Source organism: Mobula birostris, chromosome 29 (assembly GCF_030028105.1).
Source record: "Mobula birostris isolate sMobBir1 chromosome 29, sMobBir1.hap1, whole genome shotgun sequence".
Taxonomy (NCBI): Eukaryota; Metazoa; Chordata; class Chondrichthyes; order Myliobatiformes; family Myliobatidae; genus Mobula; species Mobula birostris.
Window position 1 is genome coordinate 1,522,082 of NC_092398.1, and position 22,447 is coordinate 1,544,528.

Below are 22,447 nucleotides of genomic sequence, written 5' to 3' on the forward strand. Positions count from 1 at the left end.
CACCCCTTACCTTAAAGCCATGTCCTCTTGTATTAAGCAGTGGTGCCCTGGGGAAGAGGCGCTGGCTCTTTAGAAGAATGAGGGGGAATATTATTGAAACCTGTCAAATATTGAAAGGCCTAGATAGAGAGAATGTTTCCATTTGTGGGAGAGTTCAGACTAGAAGGATATATCTTTAGAACAGAGATGAGGAAGAAGGGTAGTTAATCTGTGGAATTCATTACCGCAAACTGCTGTGGGGGTCAAGTCTTTGGGTGTATTTAAGGCAGAGGTTGATTGATTCTTGATTAGTCAGGGCATGAAGAGATACAGGGGAGAAGGTAGGAGAGGGAAAATAAATTAGCCAGGATCAAATAAATGTCAGAGGAAATTTGATGCGCCAAATGGACTAACAGCTAAACCTCATGTTCTCTCAGCTGTCAATGGCAGAAGTATCACAGTGAACTTGACCTGAAACTACTCTGTTTCACTTCCCAAAGCTGATACTTGCAAAGTTCCAGGTTTGCTGAAATGCTGCTTCAAACTAACACCCATGGTTCCTACCAATTGTACACCAACCCAAGTCAGTTCTGGACAGCACACAGCAGATCTCTGTGGGGTCACGGGTCACCTGATCACTTTTCCAAATGAGGAATTGATAAAGTTAACATATAGCAGGACATCGGGACTCAGCCTTAAGTTGGTGAACAGTAAATAGACACATCAGTTGTCTGAAGGAGATCAGGAAAGACATTTTTGAAGTTCTTCTCCCCCCATTTTCTGCCTTTCAGGAGATGCTGGGGAGGGGATGGTTGGAAAAAGTTTAGACGTGACATGACATGCAAATAGCAAGCTTCAACTCACTCTGAATTGGTCGCACACTGGAACACTAATCAGGCTTCACCTCACTGAATCGATCACTCGGTGGAACACCAATCAGGCTTCACCTCACTGAATCGATCACACACTGGAACACCAATCAGGCTGTCTTGCAGCACCACCACGCCCTGGCATCCCACCTAATTTCACAGTTCAATCTTCTTCTCCCAAGTTCAAAGTTCAAAGTAGAACTGTTATCACAGTACATATAAGTCACCATATACAATACTACCTTGAGATTCATTTTCTTGCAAGCATTTACAGGAAAATAAAGAAATACAATATAAGTTATGCAAAATGATAACTAACAAAGACTGAATCAATGTGTAGAAGAAGACAAATTATGCAAGTAATAAAATAATACTGGGAACATGAATTGTGGAGTCCTTGAGAGTGAGTCTGTAGGTTATGCAATCAGCTCATTGTTGGGGTCAGTGAAGTTATCCACACTGGTTCAGGAGCCTGATGGTTGTAGGGAAATAACTGTCCCTGAACCTGGTGGTGTGGGACCCAAGATGACATTGTGTCTTTATTGCAGGCTATGGGGTCCTCCTTTGCTACCGTTACCATTTGTTCTGATTTGGATTTCAGGCCCTGTCGTCCCTGGAGTCTGTCACTGACACGTATCCCTTCTTCTACCGGCCAAAGAGTCTGAGGCTGCAGCAAGGCTGGGACCTGTGCCCCCCGGAAGTCCAGTACGACAGGCTGTCGGCACACGTTAGTCTCTTTCTAAACTAAAGATGTTCCAAACAATTACACTGTTCCTTTTAGAAGCACCTGTCTGTGAGATTGTAGATTCTTGGAAATCTTCAAAACAGCAGTTGATGCTGGAGCAATTCTTTATTTCAAACCTGAGTTTGCTACTTATATTTTATTAATTAAAACCATTTGTGGATTTAGGAATGCGTCAATGTATAAAAATTTGGGCCACGGATTACAGAGGATCACATCGACTGGCAGAATAGGGAAATAAACATTTGCCATTTCTGGTTGAGATGCTTCAAATGGACTGGACAGCATAACAGCTCAGCACAGACCAGATGGGCCGAAGAGCCTCACTCTGTGCTGTAGTGCTCTGTGACTCCATGACACGGCAGCAAGTGTATCTGAACTCTTGCCTTAGAGGTCATAGAGCATTACAGCACAGAAACAGGCTATTCTGCCCATCTAGTCTGTGCCAAACCATTATTCTGCCTAGTCGCATTTACCCACACCTGGACCATAGCCGTCCGTATCCCTCCCATCCACACACAGTTGCAAGAAAAAGTTTGTGAACCCTTCGCAGTTACCTGGTTTTCTGAATTAATTACTCATAAAATGTGGTCTGATCTTCATCTAAGTCACAATAATAGACAAACACAAACTGACTAAACTAATAACGCACAAACAATTGTACTTTTCATGTCTTCATTGAACACATTGTTTAACCATTCACAGTCCAGGCTGGGAAAAGTATGCGAACCCTTGTATTTAATAAGGGTAGAACCTGCTTTAGCAGCAATAACCTCCACCAAACATTTCCTGTTGCTGCTGATCAGAGTTCCACAATGGCAAGGAGGAATTTTAGACCATTTCTTTGAGGTCTTACCAACATCGGCCTCCACGTCCTCTCCACTAACTGTTCTGGCACTCTGGTTCCCATCCCCCTGCAACTCTAGTTTAAACCCCACTGTGCAGCATTAACAAACGTTCCTGCTAGGATATTAGTCCCCCTCCGGTTCAGGTACAAACCGTCCCTTCTGTACAGGTCCCACCTTCCCTGGAAGAGAGCCCAATGATCCAGAAACCTTATGCCCTCCCTCCTACACCAACTCCTTAGCTACATATTAAACTGTATAATCTTCCAGGTTCTGGCCTCACTAACATATAGTACAGGAAGCAATTCTGAGATCACAACCCTGGAGGTCCTGCCCTTTAACTTAGCACCCAGCTCCCTGTGCAGAACCTCATCACTCGTCCTACCATGTCATTGGTACCTACATGGGCCACGACTTCTGGCTGTTCACCCTCCCACTTGAGAATCTGAGGATTCGGTCTGAGATATCCTGGACCTTGGCACCCAGGAGGCAACATTCCATCTGTGAATCTCATTCTCACCCACATAATCTCCTGTTCATTCCCCGAACTAAAGATTCCCCTATCATCACAGCGTGCCTCTTTCCCCCCCACCCCCCCGCCTTCCCTTCTGAGTCACAGAGGCAGACAGTGCCAGAGACCCAACCACTGTGACTTTTCTCTGTTAGGTCATCCCCACCGACAGTATCTGAAGTGATATACCTGTTGTTGGGGGGGGGAGGAGGGTGGCCACAGGGGTACCCTGCACTGGCTTCTCCCCTTTTTTCCTGTGTCCTGCACCTTGGGTGTAACTTCCTCTCTATATGTCCTATCTATCACCTCTTCAGCATCCCAAATGATCTGGAATTCATCCAGTTCCAGCTCTAGCTCCAACTCCTTAACATGGATTGTTAGAAGCTGTAGCTGGATGCACTTCTCGCAGTTATAGTCATCAGGGACTCTGGGGGTCTCCCTGCCTTCCCACATTCCGCAAGAGGAGCATTCCACTACCTGCCTGTTATCCCTACTGTCCTAGCTGAGCGGATATAAAGAAGAGAACAAAAAAACTTGAGCTTTTCTTTGCTTTCTCTGAGTGAAGCCTCGAAGAGCTAAAGCCTCAAGATCACCACTCTGACTCTGCCCACTCATGATGGCCGCTGCGCTTGCCCCTGCCTTCCTTTAATTTGCTCTTGTTAATCGATCCCAGTTGCCGATTGGTCGCTGGTCAAAGCTCTTTATCGTTGTAGCGACCCACTGCTGTCTTTTGTACTTGGGCAGTGGACCTAATTAAAGTCCCCTCCTCTCAAAACTTGTGACGTCTGAATTGGCCACTGGTCAAAGCTCTTTTTTATGGAAATGGAATTGCTGGATGTTATATTAATGACAGTTCTAACTCAGGAGCAGAGACCTCAATGATTTAACAGGCCACTGTTTAGGATCCTAAAAGACACCTACATCTTCTTGCTAGGAAGTGTGGGGGAGCCTATTTTAGCATAGGCATTGTGGTAGACGGGTGTGGGGTGGAGATACATCTCTACCAAAGGAGGTGTAATGTGCTCTTTCCCTCCGCTGGCCTGCCAGTCACCCTTGGGCAAGTTGTAGCACGTACTTAGCCCCTCCCCCCCCCGGGGTCAGGGTCATGTGAAGCCATGGGAGCAGGTGGTGGACGGTCGTACGAGCAGCCGGTGCACATCACAAGTCCTGGTTATGTGACCAGTGATACCAGGCAGACAATCTCTGAAGAGTATTGATAATGGCTGGGGTCACCCGTCTTGTAAAGACACTGCCCAGAAGAAGACAATGACAAAGCATTTCTGCAGAAAAAGTTGCCAAGAGCAATCATGGTCACCATGGTCACCCACGTTATACGGCATGGCCCATAATGATGATGATGAATGGGGTAGGTGTCTCACAGTATGCTGACCAGGATGGGGCCCCCACCATCTCACCAGGTATCATTGCTTCCCTGCCCTGTAAACTCGCTTCTGACCATTAATCTGATCCTTCTCAAAGTGCACAAACTCCTCTTGCTGGGCAACAATTAATTAGTCGTTTCTTCTCTCATGTAGACTAACAATTGGCGCCTTAGTTATGTGAACAAGGACTTTGCAGTGTGCTCGAGCTACCCAGATGCTGTGATTGTCCACAGGTCCATCAATGATGCTGCACTGAAGGTTGTGGCCAAGTTTCGTCAGGGAGGCCGGTTCCCAGTGCTCAGTTACTATCACAGGAAGAATGGAATGGTAAGCTGGTTTTTGGTATTGCCTCACTGGGTCTGCGGAAACAGAGAGCTGATGTTGCACTACAGATCTGCTGCCTCAGAGGCCCAGCCTGGATTCACTCTGGACTTCAGTTGCTGTCTGAGTGGAGTTTGCATGTTCTCCCATTCTTCCATGCATGCATTTCCCCTGGGTGCTCCAGTTTCCTCCCACACCTCGAGGTCAGGTGTTTGGTAGGTTAATTGGCTTTGGAAGTTAACCCTAGTGTGTAGGTAAGTGATGGAATCGGAGGGAAGTTGATTTAGACCAGGGGGTTCCCAACCTTCTTTATGCCATGGACCCTTCCCATTAACCGAGGGGTCCATGGACCCCAGGGTGGGAATCACTGATTTATACAGACAATTAAATAGACAAGGCATTGACGACCTCTTCTCAGCCCTTTACCTCTTCCACCTATACCCTCCCAGCTTCTCAATTCAACCCTCTCCCTCACTCACCCTACTTTCCCCTCACCTGGTCTCACCGATCACCTCCTCTCCCTCCCCACCCCCCACTTTCTTATTCCAGCTTCTGCCCCCTTCCTTCTCAGTCCTGAATAAGTGTCGCGGCCCGAAACGAGAGGACTGTTAATTCCCCTCCGTAGACGCTGCCTGACCTGCTGAGTTCCTCCAGCATTTTGTGTGCGTTGCTTTTGATTTCCAGCACCTGCAGAATTTGTTGTGTTTAGGCTCGGACGGATGTGGTCCTAATGCGGGCAAATGAGATTGGTGCAGGTGGGCATTGCAGTTGCCATGGTGTACCACCCTAAAACTTTATAAAAGCAAGCTCAGGTCCAGGGAAGCTGGAGATGCCTGGTGAGTCTAGACCAACCGGAGATGCTCATGCTTGTGTGTGACTCCTGGTGGCCTCCAGAAACAGTGAACTAAACCACGGGACATCCCAACGGCTGTTAATGTGCCTTTCTGCCAAGACACCGCGATCTGTTCGGACTCCGGTCTATTCCGGGGTTGGCCAGCAGGGGGCAGCCATAGTTCCCAAAGGGGTTTTGCAGAAATGATTGGTCTCTCTTGTTACTGATCATTAACTGCTCATATTCCCAATTAAGATCTGTGTATTTAAACCCTGCTTCCTGCACCTTGCTTTGTTCAGTCTTAAAGTGTGATCTGGATCTGAATCCTCAGCCTAGTTTGGAATGCTCTTGGCCAGCTTCTATTGTTTGCATGATTTGTGTGTTTTTCCCTCTTTTTCTCTGTGCAGTGTGGTCTTTTTTAAAAATTGGGTTATTTGGGTTTCTTGCTTTGTGACTGTCTGTAAGCAAATGAATTTCAAGGTGTATAATTTATACATACTTTGATAATAAATGTGCTTTGAATCTTGATCTGGTAAGTAGCAAGAGCCCCTGGTGTTTTTTTTCAGTCTTTTCTGTGTTTTTGATGTCTGCTTACTGCCTGCTATTTCTAGATCTTATTTGTTGCATCATGATCTTGGATTGCTGAATTTGTGTTTTGGATAATGGCATTTTCGAGTTGGGCTGATTACCTGTTTTTGCCCATCTTGGGTAAAAGATAATAAAACTTGCTTTTGAATCTGCACATCAACTCCTGTCTGCATTGTGGTTCACTCGGGCGCAGTGGTAGGGGTGCTGAACTTGTGAACCAGTGACATGAGTTTGATTCCTGATTGGGCCATTTTCCCTACTCGATTCTTCCATTTTATCAAAGGTAAGCCCAGTGAAATCTGCTTCAACCTCCTCTATCAATGCAATAATAATACAGGACATTCGGCCCATAGCTTTCATGCAATCCCATACAGCCTGTTCCTTTCCCCTTCTCTTTATTTCCTGTTACTCCTACAACATATTCTGTCTCCCACCAGCTCATCAAATCCTCTGCTTTTTGTAAAAATCCTGCACTTCATTTTGTGCTGTATTGTATGAAGTGAGTGATTGTGGTCTTTCCATGACCGTGATTGTCCTTGGCAAGTTTTTCTACAGAAGTGGTTTGCCATTGCTGCCTTCTGGGCAGTGTCTTTACAAGACGGGTGACCCCAGCCATTATCAATACTCTTCAGAGATTGTCTGCCTGGCGTCAGTGGTCACATAACCAGGACTTGTGATGTGAACCGGCTGCTCGTACGACCATCCACCAGCTGCTCCCATGGCTTCCCATGACCCTGATCAGGGAGGGGTGGTGCTACACAGGTGCCACAAGGGAGACCTTCAGGCTAGTGGAGGGAAGGAGTACCTTACACCTCCTTCGGTAAAGCCTTATCACCACCCTGTAGGAGTAATATATGGGCAGCTAAATAATGTTTTAACTGACAGGTGCCAACACTTTGATATTGCAGACAGGTTCTCTTACTAGCGACAGAGAGAGAGAGAGATCGCTCTACAATCTTGACAGTGGGAGTCCAGCAGATCGTTGTTCCAGTGTTACAATCTTCTGTGCTGTTTCTCTGAGTCCCCAGACTTGAAGATGCACAGGCTCTCACAGAGAGAATCACTCGAGTGCAGGGGCCGCTTTCCGAGACCAGCACACACTGCCTGCTGGCTTGATGCTTCAGTCCTTCATGGCACATTCTACATTATGTAAAATACCATTTAGGATCCTAACCTCGTGCAGCAATGAACTTTGCACCTTGGTTCAATTCTACAGCCCTCTAAGCTGACAGGACCTTCTCACAGCCCAGTAATAATGTGTTAAGACCTGGAACGAGTGGATGTGGCGAGGATGTTTCCTATCGTGGGGCAGTCTCAGATCAGAGGGTACATTCTCGGAACACAAGGATGTTCCTTTACCACAGAGATGAGGAGGAACTTTTTAGCCAAAGGAAGATGAATCTATGGAATTCATTGCCACGGAAAGCTTTGGAGGCCAAGTCACTGGGGATGTGCAGAGGATGGTTCCCAAATTGGGGGAGTCTAGGACCAGAGGGCTCAGAATGAAAGGCTGTCTTTTTAGAACAGATGAGGAGGAATATTTTCAGCCAGGGTTTGGCGAATCTGTGGAATACTTTGCCTCAGGCTGTTGTCGTTGGGTTTATTTCAAACAGAGGTTGATAGGTTTTTGAGTGGGAAATGGTTTAAGGATTATGGAGAGAGGGTAGGAGAATGTGTTTGATTTAAAAAGTCAGCCATTATTGGATAGAAAAGCAAGCTGAATGGGCCAATTCTGTTCCTATATTCTATAGTGTTACGGTCTGAGGGTGGGAACGGTGCCCTCACACTGAGGTGACGGTGTTTTTACCGGACGTTCCTGTGGCCTGCAGGTGATAATGCGCAGCAGCCAGCCGCTAACTGGCGCCAACGGGAAAAGGTGCAAGGAGGATGAAGACATCCTGGCCGCCGTGCTCCCCCCTGGATTGGCGGGTTACATCATCGACACGCGCTCTGTCCAAGCGGCACATCAGGCCAAGGTCAAGGGCGGTGGCTGGGAATCGAAGGGCAACTACCCAAACTGGAGGAGACTACACAAACCCATTGACAGGTGAGGAGCCGACACAGACACAGACACACCTTATTGTCGAGGAAAGGTGAGGCAAGCTCGGGCTTTTCTTTCTGGAGCAAAGGAGGGTGAGAGGTGACTTGATAGAGGTGTACGTTGGAAAATTAATAAAAAGATTTAAAAAGAAAGAAAGAGGTGTACAAGATGATAAGAGGCATAGATTGAGTGGACAGCCAGAGACTTTCCCCAGGACAGAAATGGTTAACTTTAAGGTGATTGGAGGAACGTATGGGGGGATGTCAGAGGTAAATTCTTTACACACAATAGTGGGTGTGTGGAATGCGTTGTCATGAGTGGTGGTAGACCGTCGTCATGTGCCGTGTCATATGACGTGGACGATCATGGTCTTTCCACAACCATGATTGCTCTTGGCAAATTTATCTAAAAAAACAGATTGCCATTGACTTCTGGGCAGTGTCATTATAAGGTGAGTGGCCCAATCTCGAGAGATTGTCTGCTTGGTGTCAGATGCATTAGGGGCATCTGAGAGACTCTTAAATAGACTGCGATGAAAGGAAAATGGAGGCTGTGTAGGAGGGAAGGGTTAGATTGATCTTCGGATAGGTTAAAAGATCGGCACAACATCGTGGGCCAAAGGGCCTGTACTATGCAGTAACAGTTTACGTTATATGTACTAAGTCAAATACACAAGTCCCATGTGTGCACAGGTACAAGGAAATACTTGCAAAAGCATCACAGGCACACACATCTGATAAACAGAATCCACAAGAAAGACATTTATTACACAATTTTTACAAGGAAAAAACCCACATACTTAGACAGAAAGGTCCAGCGTAGTGCCAGGTGACCAGAGTGGTGATAGTGTTGCTAAACTGTGGTGGTGATTACGGTTTTGTGGGATGGGTCATGGGGTGGGTGTGAGCTCCACAGGCTGAGCCAGAATTAATGACCTACCTTAATGTCCCTGAAGGTGAGCTTCGTCCTTGCACCCACGGTTACGGGGGTGGGGGAGCTTTCACCCGAGGAGTGAGAGTGTGGGGAGACCCTCTGAAATAAATAGGCCCCGAAGCAGGTCAGCGGTGGGGAGGCTGATGTCACTGAGCGGGTGGGTGTCAGGCCAGAGTTATTTTTGTTTGTATCGTTTGTCTTTTGCACCTTGGTTGTTTGTCTGTTTTTGTTTAGTGTTTGTAAGTTGTATTGTATTTCTTTTGAACTGGTAAATGCCTGCATGAAAATCAATCTCAGGGTAGAATTTGGTGACACATACAGTACGTACGTTCACAGGAGCTCGTGGGAGAACTATATCTCCTTCATTAACACAGATGCTCAGCAGGAGATGTACCTCTTGCGAGAGCTGATATATTTCCAGCTTCCCCAGAACATAGTGGTGTAAATCTACTCTGCCATCGCAGAGATTATTCTCACGTCAGACATGACCACACCCCCAACCGTCACTGCATTGTAAACACTTTAAACCACTTATGTATTGACATTTATGCACATTTTATTCAATAGCTATATCTTAACCTCCAACTTTATTTACTGAGTTACAGTGTGAAATAACCCCTCGAGCCACGCTGCCCAGCAATCCCTGATTGAACCTTCGCCTAATCATGGCCAATTAACTTTCCAGCTGGTCCGGCTTTGCACTGTGGGAGGAAACCAGAGCACCCTGAGGAAACCCACACATTACACGTGAGGGTGCACAGACACTGACGTTAACAGCGGACACTGGGATTGAACTCCATATTCTGGTGCTCTGAGGTGTAATAGCGTCGCTCTACCTGCTGTGCTACCATGGCACCCAAACTCATCCTTGTACGATTTTTTAACATTCAACAATTGTAAAGGTTTAACATGAGAAAGCCTGCAGATGCTGGAAATCCAGAGCGACACACACAGTGCTGGAGAAACTCAGCAGGTCAGGCAGCATCTATGGAGAGGAATAAATGGCTGATGTTTTGGGCCAAGACCCTTCTTAATTAGTGTGCATGCGCTGGTCATGCATGCAGCCTGGTACAGCCGTTCCCACCTATTCTTACTTCCTCCTTCTTACTTTTTAATTTATGTTATTCTTTGTATTTTTTTTTCTCACGGTAACACGTCGAAGCTGCACCCTCTCTAGCATGCTGGTAGAGAGAGTTTTATTTGGGTTTTCTTTAGCGCTGGAAATGGTTACATCCCGACACGCGGGACAGAAGCAAGGTGGTATTGTGTATTCCACGGACCAGCAAATTCCGGCCGGCTTAACGAAGAGAGCGGCAGACGCCCCTGCTGAAATCCAGAGGAAAGCACAGAGGATGCAGAGGGGGATCACAAAGCCGAGGAAAGAGGACCAGGTCGAGACAACAGAGACTTATGGAGAAGAGGAGTTCGATGGGTAATACCGTTCCGGCTGACCGGAAGTGCGCTGAGAGCGGTAAGCGTGAAGGAGTTCGGTGCTTACTGTTCTGGTTAACAACGGATGGTGCAATCCGGGGTATATTACGATCGAGGAACGTGTTTGCAAACTGGATATTGAACTTTTTACTGTTGGACTTCGGCCGTATTCCACCGAGGTACAACACTGGTCGGCACGGGAGGTCATTCCTGCCTGTGGCCATCTAACGTACAGCACCTCCCGTGGAGGGTCAGACACCCTGAGCCAACAGACTGGTCCTGGACTTATTTTCCATCTGGCATAGTTTGCATTTTGTTGTTTGATTGTTTGTGGTTTTTGTATTGCTATATTTATGCTCTATTCTTGGTTGGTGCAGCTGTAATGAAACCCAGTTTCCCTCGGGATCAATAAAGTATATCTATCTATCTATTCAGGACTGGAAAGGTAGGGGGAAGGAGGAGGGAAACCATAGGAGAAAGGGAACCCTCTCCTATCACATCCCTTCTTCTCCAGCCCCTGACCTTTCCCACCCACCTGGCTTCACCTCTCACCTTCCTGCGAACCTCCTTCCCCTCCCCCCACCTTTTTATTCTAGCATCTTCCCCCTTCCCTTCCAGTCCTGTAGGAAAGTCTCAGCCCAAAATGTCGACTGCTTATTCATAGACTGAGTATTTTGGTTGCATATTGCACCCCGGTCAAAACACACAACTTTAATTAATAATGTGAATGTATCTGGGGATTAAATCTGATCCTTGGTTATCTGATAATAAATGTACTTTGATTTGGTAAACCGGTAACACAATTCCTAAACTCCTACCTCCAGTCCCACCCCCTCAGTATGGTACCAACTGCCAGTGTCCCTGTCAAACCCAGATACCTCCAGTCCCACACCCTCGGTATGGTACCACAGACTCCCAGTGTCCCTGTCAAACCCAGATACCTCCAGTCCCACACCCTCGGTATGGTACCACAGACTCCCAGTGTCCCTGTCAAACCCAGATACCTCCAGTCCCACACCCTCGGTATGGTACCACAGACTCCCAGTGTCCCTGTCAAACCCAGATACCTCCAGTCCCACACCCTCGGTATGGTACCACAGACTCCCAGTGTCCCTGTCAAACCCAGATACCTCCAGTCCCACACCCTCGGTATGGTACCACAGACTCCCAGTGTCCCTGTCAAACCCAGATACCTCCAGTCCCACACCCTCGGTATGGTACCACAGACTCCCAGTGTCCCTGTCAAACCCAGATACCTCCAGTCCCACACCCTCGGTATGGTACCACAGACTCCCAGTGTCCCTGTCAAACCCAGATACCTCCAGTCCCACACCCTCGGTATGGTACCACAGACTCCCAGTGTCCCTGTCAAACCCAGATACCTCCAGTCCCACACCCTCGGTATGGTACCACAGACTCCCAGTGTCCCTGTCAAACCCAGATACCTCCAGTCCCACACCCTCGGTATGGTACCACAGACTCCCAGTGTCCCTGTCAAACCCAGATACCTCCAGTCCCACACCCTCGGTATGGTACCACAGACTCCCAGTGTCCCTGTCAAACCCAGATAACTCCAGTCCCATCCCCTCAGCTCTGTACCAACTCCCAGTGTGCCTGCCAACCTCACGGTGACGATGAGATGGAACCTGTCCTCACAGTGTCTGCTGTGCTCTGTTACAGAGGCCGAGTGCTGCAGGAGAGCCTGGTGAAGTTGGTTGAGGCCTGTAACGACCAGTCCAACAGCATCGACCGGTGGCTCAGTAAACTGGAGGCTTCGAAGTGGCTGTCTCACGTGAAAACCATCCTGACGACTGCCTGCCTGGCTGCACAGTGTGTGGACAGGTAAGGTGTGGTGACTTCAAAGTGGGAATTACCTACAGCTAGGCACATCCCTCTTTCCTGTGGTCTGTGCTTGCATCTAAATCGTGTTATAGAACATCGAACAGGCCAGCACAGTTCAGGCCCTTTGGCCCGCAATGTTGTGCCAACCTGTTAACCAACCCCAAGATCATGCTAACCTTCCCCTCCCACATAACCCTCCACTTTTCTGCTGTCTGTGCACCTATCTCAGAGTTTAAATACCCCTAATGTATCTGCCTCCACCACCAGCCCTGCCTGTGCATTTCATAAGCTTACCACTCGATAACAGAACTTATCTCTGACGCCTCCCCTATGCTTTCCTCCAATTGCTTTAAAGTTATGCCCGCTCATTTTAGCCATTACTGCCTGGGGAAAAGGTCTCTGGCTGTTCACTTTTCATCTATCGACTCACCTCTCATCCCCCTTTGAAAACCATCTTCCTGCTCCTGAAGGCCTCTCTCACATTCTGTCCCCTGCATCGCCCTTCTAACCCCTCCTGCCCCCGATATCCCCTCTCTTCACCCCTGCTCCCAACACCCTCACTCCCCTCACCCCTGCCAAATATATCGTGCTGTAGCCCAGTCCTATCCTCCTCCAACAGGCTCTCAGCAACCTCGTCAACGTCACGCGCTGTGCCATATGACATCATCATTATGTGTCGTATGATGTGAGTGATCATGGTCTTTCCACGACCATGACTGTTTTTAGCAAATTTTTCGACAGAAGTGGTTTGCCATTGCCTTCTTTGGGGCAGTGTCTCTACAAGACGGGTGACTCCAGCCATTATCAATCTTCTTCAGAGATTGTCTGCCTGGCGTCAGTGGTCGCATAACCAGGACTGGTGATGTGCACCAGCTGCTCGTACAACCATCCATCACCTCCTCCCATGGCTTCATGTGACCCTGACTGGCGGGGCGGGGTTGGGGTGGTAAACAGGTGCTACACCTTGCCCGAGGGTGACCTGCAGGCTAGCGGAGGGAAGGAGTGCCTTACACCTCCTTTGGTAGAGGCGTATCTCCTCATCACCACCCTGCAGCATCCAGGAGAAATTAAACCGACCTTCACTCTGCATAGAAATACTGTAATTTTCTGATGAAGGTTGAAAATATCTTGTCATCACAGTGCAGGTCTGAAAAATTAGGCCTGTTGTGTATTTGGGACAATATGTTGCCTTGGTACAGCTCCTGTTCTTGCTGACCCTGTTCATTAACTCTTTGAAATCACTTTCCAGACAAAAGATTTTGTTAAGCAAAGGGTTGACAAGGGTTAACCCATCAAGGGTTAAATGGTTCAACACCTGAAATGCAGATTTTATAGTGTTGATGATAATCTAAAGACTGCTAGAAGTACAGCAGTCACAATACCCCAAATAGTGTGCGGAAAATCTCCCTTTAGTGCTGTCTTCGCTCTAAAGTGAGAGACTTCAGCAAAGAATGTGATTATTTCACCAGAGCAACACGCTCAAAATGCTGGAGGAACTGAGCAAGTCAGACAGCATCTGTGGAGAGGAATAGAATTGATGCTTCCGGCAGAGACCCTTCATCAAGACATCAACATCAAGTGTTAAGTTGAAGGGTTCGTTGTAAGCACCTGCAATTGAATGGGCCAACAGTGTCTTTAAATCCTATCGCATGTTGAAAGGCCTAGAAAGAGTGGACATTCATAGGATGTTTCCTGTAGCGGGGAGTCTAGGGCCAGGGGGCACAGCCTCAGAATAGGACATCCCTTTAGAACAGAGATGAGGATTTTTTTCAGCCCGAGGGTGGTGAATCTGCAGAATTCATTGCCACAGAAGTCTGTGGAGGCACAATCGTTGGGTATATTTGAAGCAGAGGTTGATAGGTTCTTGATTAGTCAGGGTATCAAAAGTTATGGGGAGAAGGCAGGAGGATGGGGTTGAGAGAAAATAAATCAGCCGTGATGGTATGGTTGATGGGCTGAATGGCCAAATTCTGCTCCTGTGTCCTGTGTTCTAATGGTCTTGTGATCTGCACAGGGAGGAGGGCTGTGTTCTGATCCATGGCTCAGAGGGGAGAGATACCGTACTCCAGCTCACATCCCTGGCCCAAGTGATCCTCGATCCAGACTGTAGGACCATCAGTGGCTTTCAGGCTCTGATAGAGCGAGAGTGGCTCCAGGTACGTCTCACGCACAGCAGAGACCCCTCAGTCACCCCGACACCCGTCCACAAAGCCCGACAGCCCAACCTGTCCAGATCAAAGCAGCTGCAACTCAAACTAAAACAAAGTGCTGGAAGCCCACAGTAGGTCAGGCAGCATTCACGGAGTTCAAAGTAAATTATTATCAAAGTACCTATACATTACCATATTCTCTACTGAAATTCATTTTCATTCAGGCATTTACAGGGGAAAAATGGGATACAATAGAAATTATGAAAAACTATACATAAAAAAAGACTAACAATCAGCATGCAATTCATGGAGAGAAACTCAAAGTTCAGAGTAAATTTAGTATCAGAATACATATGTCACCAAATACAACCCTGAGATTCATTTTCCTGCAGGCATACTCAGCAAATCTATAGAATAGTAACTATAACAGGATCAGTGAAAGATCAACCAGAGTGCAGAAGACAACAAACTGTGCAAATGCAAATAAAAATAAATAGCAATAAATATTGAAAACATGAGATGAAGAGTCCTTGAAAATGAGCCCACAGGTTGTGGGAACATTTCAGTGAGGGGGCAAGTGAAGTTGAGTGAAGTTATCCTCTCTGGTTCAGGAGCCTGATGGTTGAGGGGTAATAACTGTTCCTGAACCTGGTGGGGTGAGTCCTGAGGCTCTTGTACCTTCCTCCAGGTGGCAGCAGTGAGTAAAGAGAATGACCTGGGTGGTGGGGGTCTCTGATGATGGATGCTGCTTTCCTACGACAGTGTTTCATGCCGATGTGCTTAATGGCTGGGAGGGCTTTACCTGTGATGTACTGGGCTGAATCCAGAACTTTTTTGTAGGATTTTCAGTTCAAAGGCATTGGTGTTTCCATACCAGGCTGTGATGTAGTCACGTCACACGAAGTTTTAGGTGTTGTGCCAAATCTTAGGGAAGTAGAGGTGTTGCCATGCTAAGAAACTGTTAACATTTAAGCAAAATATTTTTCATTAGAACTTGGAAAGAGATAAGGCACATAGTTTTTAAAGTTGCAGATTAAAACCAATGTGCTTCCTCACTTTCCCAGTTTGGCTGAAGAGCCTTTGACCTGAAACGTCAACCGTTTTTCTTTCTCTATCAGATGCTGCCTGACCTGCTGTGTATTTCCAGCCTTTGCTGTTTCGGAGACCGTGATTAAGGCAGTTCTCCGAGGACGAAGCTGTTGCACTTTAGGTGTGCTGATGCCCCTGTCCTGAGCCGAAGGTTGATGGGGCCCTGGTTCTGCTTCTGCCACACAACTTCATATGTCTTCAGGCAAACGTCCTTCCCCTCCCAGGAATGAGGTCTTTGGTTCCTGTAGCTTTTGGTTTTACGGGATGGGGTTGCTAACCCTATGCAAACCCTCCGCCGGGCTTGGGACCAACTGTCCATGGTGTTTATTGGCTACGAGACACTGGGCTGTTCAGGGACTGGGAGGGAGGATTGTAGAAATGCTGCCGCTGCCGCTAGGGGTTTCATCCTAACGGACTCTCTTCTCCACAGGCCGGCCATCCATTCCAGCTCCGCTGCGCCAGTTCGGCCTACTCTCACGCCAAGCTGAAACACGAGGCTCCCGTCTTCCTCATCTTCCTGGACTGCTGCTGGCAACTGAGCACCCAGTTCCCCTGCTCCTTCCAGTTCAACCAGCACTTCCTTGTCACTCTCTTCGAGCACGCCTACGCCTCCCGCTTCGGGACCTTCCTGTGCAACTCCGAGGAAGAACGGTAATGTACCTGAGATCCGAGCTGAGCTGTGCACTCGGTGCTTGGCCAGCCCGACCGTGCAACGGCAGGGCAGTGAGCTGGAGGCTGCCGAACCTTGCGACGCGCTCCTTTCGTCTAAGAGACAAAGGTCAACAGATCCTTCAGAGTTTCTGCGCAGGTCGATTGGGTGGTTAAGGAGGTGTATGGTGTGTCGGCCATTGAGTTCGGTCATGAGGTGGCGTTACAGCTCTATAAAACCCTGGTTAGACCAGACTTGGAATATTGTGTTCAGTTCTGGTCACCTCATTGTAGGAAGCGTGTGGAAACCTTAGAGAGATTTATTTGTTTATTTATCTGGAGATACAGCACAAAATAGGCACTTCCGGCCCTTTGAGCCACATTGCCCAACGATCCCTGACAACACTGATTTAATCACGGGACCAATTACCCAGCCCGGGGTGTCTTTGGACTGTGGGAGGAAAGCAGAGGACCCAGAGGAAACCCCAGCATTCCACGGGGAGGATGTACAGAGACTCCTTACAAAAGATGCTGGGATTGAACTCTGAACTCTGATGCGCTGAGCTGTAATAGCATCACGCTCAACGCTACGCTATGCTACCACGGCAACCAGGACGATGCCTGTATTAGACAGCATGTCTTACGAGGATTGGCCGAGCAAGCCAGAAGTTTTCCCTCTGGAGTGGAGGAGGGCGGGAGGTGACTTTGATACAGGTTTACAAGGTGATGAGAGGTGTAGATTGAGTGGGCAATCAGAGACTTTTTCCCAGGGTGGAAATGGCTAATACCAGAGGGCATTATTTTAAGGTGGGTGGGGGAAAGTATAGGGTGATGTCGGAGGTAGTTTTTTTTTTTTAAGCAGTGCTGGGTGTGTGGAACCCACTGCCAGGGATGGTGGTAGAGACCGATACATCAGGAACACCTAGACTCTCAGACAGGCACATGGATGACAGAAATATGGAGGGTTGTGCAGGAGGGAAGGGTCAGATTGATCGTGGAATAGCTTAAAAGGTTGGGACAACATTGTGGGCTGAATGGCCTGTGCTGTTCCATGTTCTATCTTCTGTCTTCTCCCTCCTATGGTGAATGTTCCTGCCGATTTAAGAAGACACTTCTAATCTGTGAAGTTGCTTGTAAATTAAAGCACAGGTATAATAAGCAATTACCTTTCTGGCATGGGTGATCTTCTGACCATGGGGATGCCCAGTTCCTTCCAATACGGGAGCATTCACATTTTCCAGATCTCTGAGTGGTCCATGAACACTACCTCACTACTCCTAAATTCAGGAGATTCTGCAGATGCTGGAGATATTGATCAACACTCGTAAAATGCTGGAGGAACTCCGGAAGTCAGGCAGTTTCTATGCAGAGGAGTAAACTTTAAGGGCTGAGACCCCTCATCAGGTTATGGTAGTCTTCAGGATTTCAATATACAGGTAGATGGGGAAAATTAAATATGAATATAAAGGCAAGCCAGCCATAATATAAAAGATACATAGCAATATTTTTAAGGTACATAAAGAGTAAAAGAGTGGATATTGGACTGCTGGGGAAAAAAACTGGAGCAATGGGGGACAAGGAAATAGCAAGCAAACTTTGTAAGTATTTTGCATCACCCTTCACTGTGGAAGACACCAGCAGTATGCTAGAAGTCCCAGATGTCAGGGGGAAGAGTGAATGTAGTTGCTATAATTAAGGAGAAGGTGCTTGGGAAAGAAAGGTCTGAAGGTAGATAAGTCACCTGGACTAGATGGAATACACCCCAGCGTTCTGAAAGAGGTTGCTGAGGAGATTGTTTGGGTATTAGTGATGATCTTTCAAGAATCAATAGATTCTGTAATGGCTCTGGAGCCCGAAAAATTGCAAATGTCATTCCACTCTTTAAGAAGGGAGGGAGACAGAAGAAGGGAAATTATAGGCCAGTTGTCTGACCTCAGTGGTTGGGAAGATGTTGGAGTCGATTGTTAAGGATGAGTTTTCGAGGTACTTGGAGGAATTCTTTGAGGCAGGATAGACAAAGGAGAATTGGTGGATATTGTTTACTTAGATTTTCTGAAGGCCTTTGACAAGGTGCCGTACATGAGACTGCTTAACAAGATAGATCCCCTCATATTACAGAAGAGATACTGGCATGGATAGAAAATTGACTGTCTGGCAGAAGGCAAAGAGTGAGAATAAAGGGGGTCTTTCTGGTTGGCTGCCAGTGACTAGTGGTGTTCCATGGGTTTCAGTATTGAGACCAATTCTTTTCATGTTACATGTCAATAATTTGGAAGACGGAATTGATGGCTCTGTGGCCAAGTTTACAGACAATATGAAGATAGTTGGAGGGCAGGTAGTGTTGAGGAAGTAGAGAGTCTGCAGAAGAACTTGGACAGATTAAGAGAATGGGCAAAGAAGTGGCAGATGGAATACAGTGTTGGGAAGTGTATGGTCATGCACTTTGGTAGAAGGAATAAAGGCATAGAGTAGATTATTTTCTAAATGGGAGAGAAAATTCAGAAACCAGCGATGCAAAGGGACTTGGGAGTCCTTATCCAGGATTCCTTAAAGGTTAGTTTGCAGATTGAATTGGTGGTGAGGAAGGCGAATGCAATGTTAGCATTCATTTCAAGAAGACCGAAATATAAAAGCAAGGGTGTAATGCTGAGGCTTTATAAGGCACTGGTGAGGCCTCACTTGGAATATTGTGAGCAGTTTTGGACCCCATAGCTAAGAAAGGTTGTGTGGGAATTGGAGGGAGTCCAGAGGAGGTCCACAAAAATGATCTGAGGAATGAAAGGGTTAATGTATGATTTGTATTTGATGTCTCTGGGCTTGTACTCACTGGAGTTTAGAAGAATGAGGGAATCTCATTGAAACCTACCAAATGTTGAAAGGCCTTGATAGAGTGGATGTGGAGAGGATGTTTCCTTTTGTGGATAATCTAGGACCAGCCTCAGAATAGGAAGACACCCATTTAGAAGAGAGGAGGAATTTCTTGAGCCAGAGGGTGGAGAATCAGTGGAATTCATTGTCACGGACGGTTGTGGAGTCCAAGTCATTGGGTATTTTTAATGAGGAGGTTGATGCATTCTTTATTAGTCAGGGCATCAAAGGTTACATGAAGGCAAGAGAGTGGGGTTGAGAGGGATAATAAATCAGTCAAATTTGAATGTTGGAGCAGATTTAGATGGCTGAATGGCCTAATTCTGCTCCTATGCTTTATGGTCTTTGGACAAGAGTCAGGACATCATCAGATCCTTTATCATGACATCAAGACCGATGAAGGATCTTAGCCTAAAATATCGACTTTTTTTCCCCTCCATAGATGCTGCCTGACCTTCTGAGGTCCTCCAGCATTTTGTGTATGTTGCCCTGGCTCACTTTTCCTGGTTTGCACTATTTAAATACAAACTAGAGCATTACAGCATGGTACAGGCCATTCGGCCCATGGTGTTGTGCTAACCTTTCAACCTATTCCAAGATCAGTCTAACACTTCCCTCCACAAAAGCCTCCATTTTTCTATCACCTATGTGCCTATTGAAGAATCCCTTAAATGCCTTGATGTATCTGCCTCTAGCATCACCCCTGGCAGTGTGTTCCATGCACTCACCACGCTCTGTGTAAAGAACATCTCTGTCAATTCCGCCCCCCCCCATATACTTTCCACCAATCACCTTAAAATTATGTCTTCTGGTGTTAGACATTTCCACCTTGAGGGGAAAAAAGTCTCTGGCTATCACCTTGTACACCTCTGACAAGTTGCCTCTTGTCCTTCCTTGCTCCAAAGACATCAATTTATCTAATCCAAGCAGTATCCTGGTAAATCTCCTGTGCATCCTCGCCAAAGTTTCCACATCCTTCCTATAATGAGGTGACCAGAACTGAACACAATATTCCAAGTGCAGTCTAACTAGGGTTTTGTAGAGTTGCAACATCACCTCAAGACTCTTAAACTCAATCCCTGACTAATGAAGGCCGATATACCATATGTCTTTTTAACCACCCTATCACCTTGCACGACAACTTTGAAGGATCTGTGGACCCCAAGATCCCTCTGTTCCTCAGCACTGTTAAGAATCCTGTCATTGACCCTGTACACTGCCCTCAGATTTGACCTTCCAAAGTGAACCACTTCACACTTTTCCACGTCGAACTCCTCCATTTGCCACTCCCCAGCTCAGCCCTGCATCATATCAATCTCAAATTGGAACCTACGATGGCCTTCTCCATTATCCACAACCCCACCAACCTTTGAGTCATCTGCAAACTTACTAATAAACCCTTCCGCTTCCTCATCCGAGTCATTTATAAAAATGACAAAGCACAGGGGTCCCAGAATAGATCCTTGCAGAAGAATGTGCTCTATCTAGTATCATCTCCTGCCTTCTGTGGACAAGCCAATTCTGAATCCACACAGACAAATTTCCCTCGATCTCATGCTTCCCAGTATTTTGTTGGAGCCTACCATGGGAACCTTATCGAACACATTACTAAATTCCATATATACCACATTCACTGCTCTACCTTCGTCAGGTTGTTTTGTCACTTCCTTGAAGAGTTCAGTCAGGCTCATGAGGCACGACCAGCTCTGCACAGTCTCATTATGTTAAATATAATTTAGCGAATAATCCTAATTCGGCAATCAGAAACTGGGACATTGTCTCATGAAATGAGGATTTGGTGGGACGGGGATAGATCTATCCCATGGAGGGCGCAGTGAACCGACAGATAATCGGAATGATTAGAACATAGAAGAGGAACAGGCCATTCGGCCCGCAGTGTTGTGCTGAACCAGCTAAAAAGCAAATCAAAAACACCAAACACTAATTCCTCCTACCCACACAATGTCCATATCCCTCCATCTTCCTCACATCCATGTGCCTATCCAAACATCTTGTAAGAGCCTCTAATGTATTTGTCTTTACCACCATACCAGGCAGCACATTCCAGGAATCCATCACTCTGAGTAAAAGAACTTTCCCCTCACACCCCCCCCCCCGAACCTACCCCCTCTCACCTTCAATGCATGCCCTCTGGTATTAGACATTTCAACCCTGGGAAACAGATACTCTCTGTCTACTCCATCTGTGCCTCTTATAATCTTGTAAAGCTCCATCAGATCTCCCCTCAGGCTCTGCCGCTCCAGAGAAAACAACCCAAGTTTGTCCAGCCTCTCATGAGGGCACCTGCCCTCTAAACCAGGCAGCATCCTGGTAAACCTCTTCTGCACCATCTCCAAAGCCTCAACGTCCTTCCTATAGTGGGGTGACCAGAACTGTACACAATACCCCAGATGTGTCCTAACTAGCCTTTTATAAAGTTGCAACATAACCTCCTGACCTCCGAACTCGATTATTAGTGCATTTGTTCCAACTATATATTGGAAGAAAAGAAGTGTTGCTGGGTCAAGTCTCCACAATTTACCAGGCTGGAGCAGCAGCAACGATAGAACTTCTCGTTTCTAACTCTCGCTCACTGTTTGCAGGTCTCTGCTGAAAGTGAAGGAGCGCACCATCTCCCTTTGGCCATGGATAAACAGCCCCGGTGAGCGTGAAAAATACCTCAATCCTCTGTATGAGAGGAACAGCCTCACCATCTGGCCTTCAGTGGCCCCCCAGAGCATACAGCTTTGGAATGGTACGTACAGTTATGGTAGTGAAGGCCTGCAGGTACCCGGGTCCAGAGGTGGGGGAACTCACAGATTTCACATCAACTGTGAGTGCGGCCTGCTCGCTATCTCACATTAACTGTACAGGATACCATGGCATTGTTCATGAGTTGTAAAGGTGTCAAAGGTTACTGGATACAGGGAAAAGGCAGGAGAATCAGATTTATTATCATTAGTTGTGAAATTTGGATAACATTTCAGCCACGAGAGAATGGCAGAACAAGCTTAGTGAGCCGAATGGTGCAATTCTGCTCCTGTGTCTTATTATCCCAAACACTAACTTTTCTACCAACACCAGGAAATATTATCCTGCTTTCCATCTGGATGACTCCCACATCCACTCTCCCATATCCTTCCCCTACCTGGCACTACCTGCTTGTCAACTGACATCCCTCCGTCCCCCAATCACCTTGAACTCCTGTCTCACCACTCCCCCTGTTAACTGACATTTCTCCTCAGTTCACCAATCACCTTGAACTCCCTGACAACCTTCCGTCCACGAATCACCTTGGACTCCTGTCTCACCACTCCCCCTCCCCTCTCAATGCCAACCATCTCCCCTCTCCACTTTCAGTCCTGATACAGCACAG

The 22,447-nt window shown here is 47.0% G+C and overlaps 1 protein-coding gene across 4 annotated transcripts in view; it reads left to right on the forward strand.

The window, feature by feature from the left end:
- The window catches only part of LOC140190130 (myotubularin-related protein 9-like), a 49,807-nt gene that overhangs the window by 21,928 nt on the left and 5,432 nt on the right, over positions 1–22,447 (forward strand). For 2 of the 4 annotated variants that reach the window (XM_072246631.1, XM_072246632.1), the window contains 7 exons: positions 1,450–1,575; positions 4,482–4,655; positions 7,899–8,116; positions 12,155–12,316; positions 14,331–14,472; positions 15,986–16,206; positions 21,675–21,826. In XM_072246631.1, the coding sequence (XP_072102732.1) occupies positions 1,450–1,575; positions 4,482–4,655; positions 7,899–8,116; positions 12,155–12,316; positions 14,331–14,472; positions 15,986–16,206; positions 21,675–21,826 (1,195 nt within the window). The remainder of the gene's footprint in view (positions 1–1,449; positions 1,576–4,481; positions 4,656–7,898; positions 8,117–12,154; positions 12,317–14,330; positions 14,473–15,985; positions 16,207–21,674; positions 21,827–22,447) is intronic. The other 2 variants (XM_072246634.1, XM_072246635.1) reach the window with 2 other exon arrangements.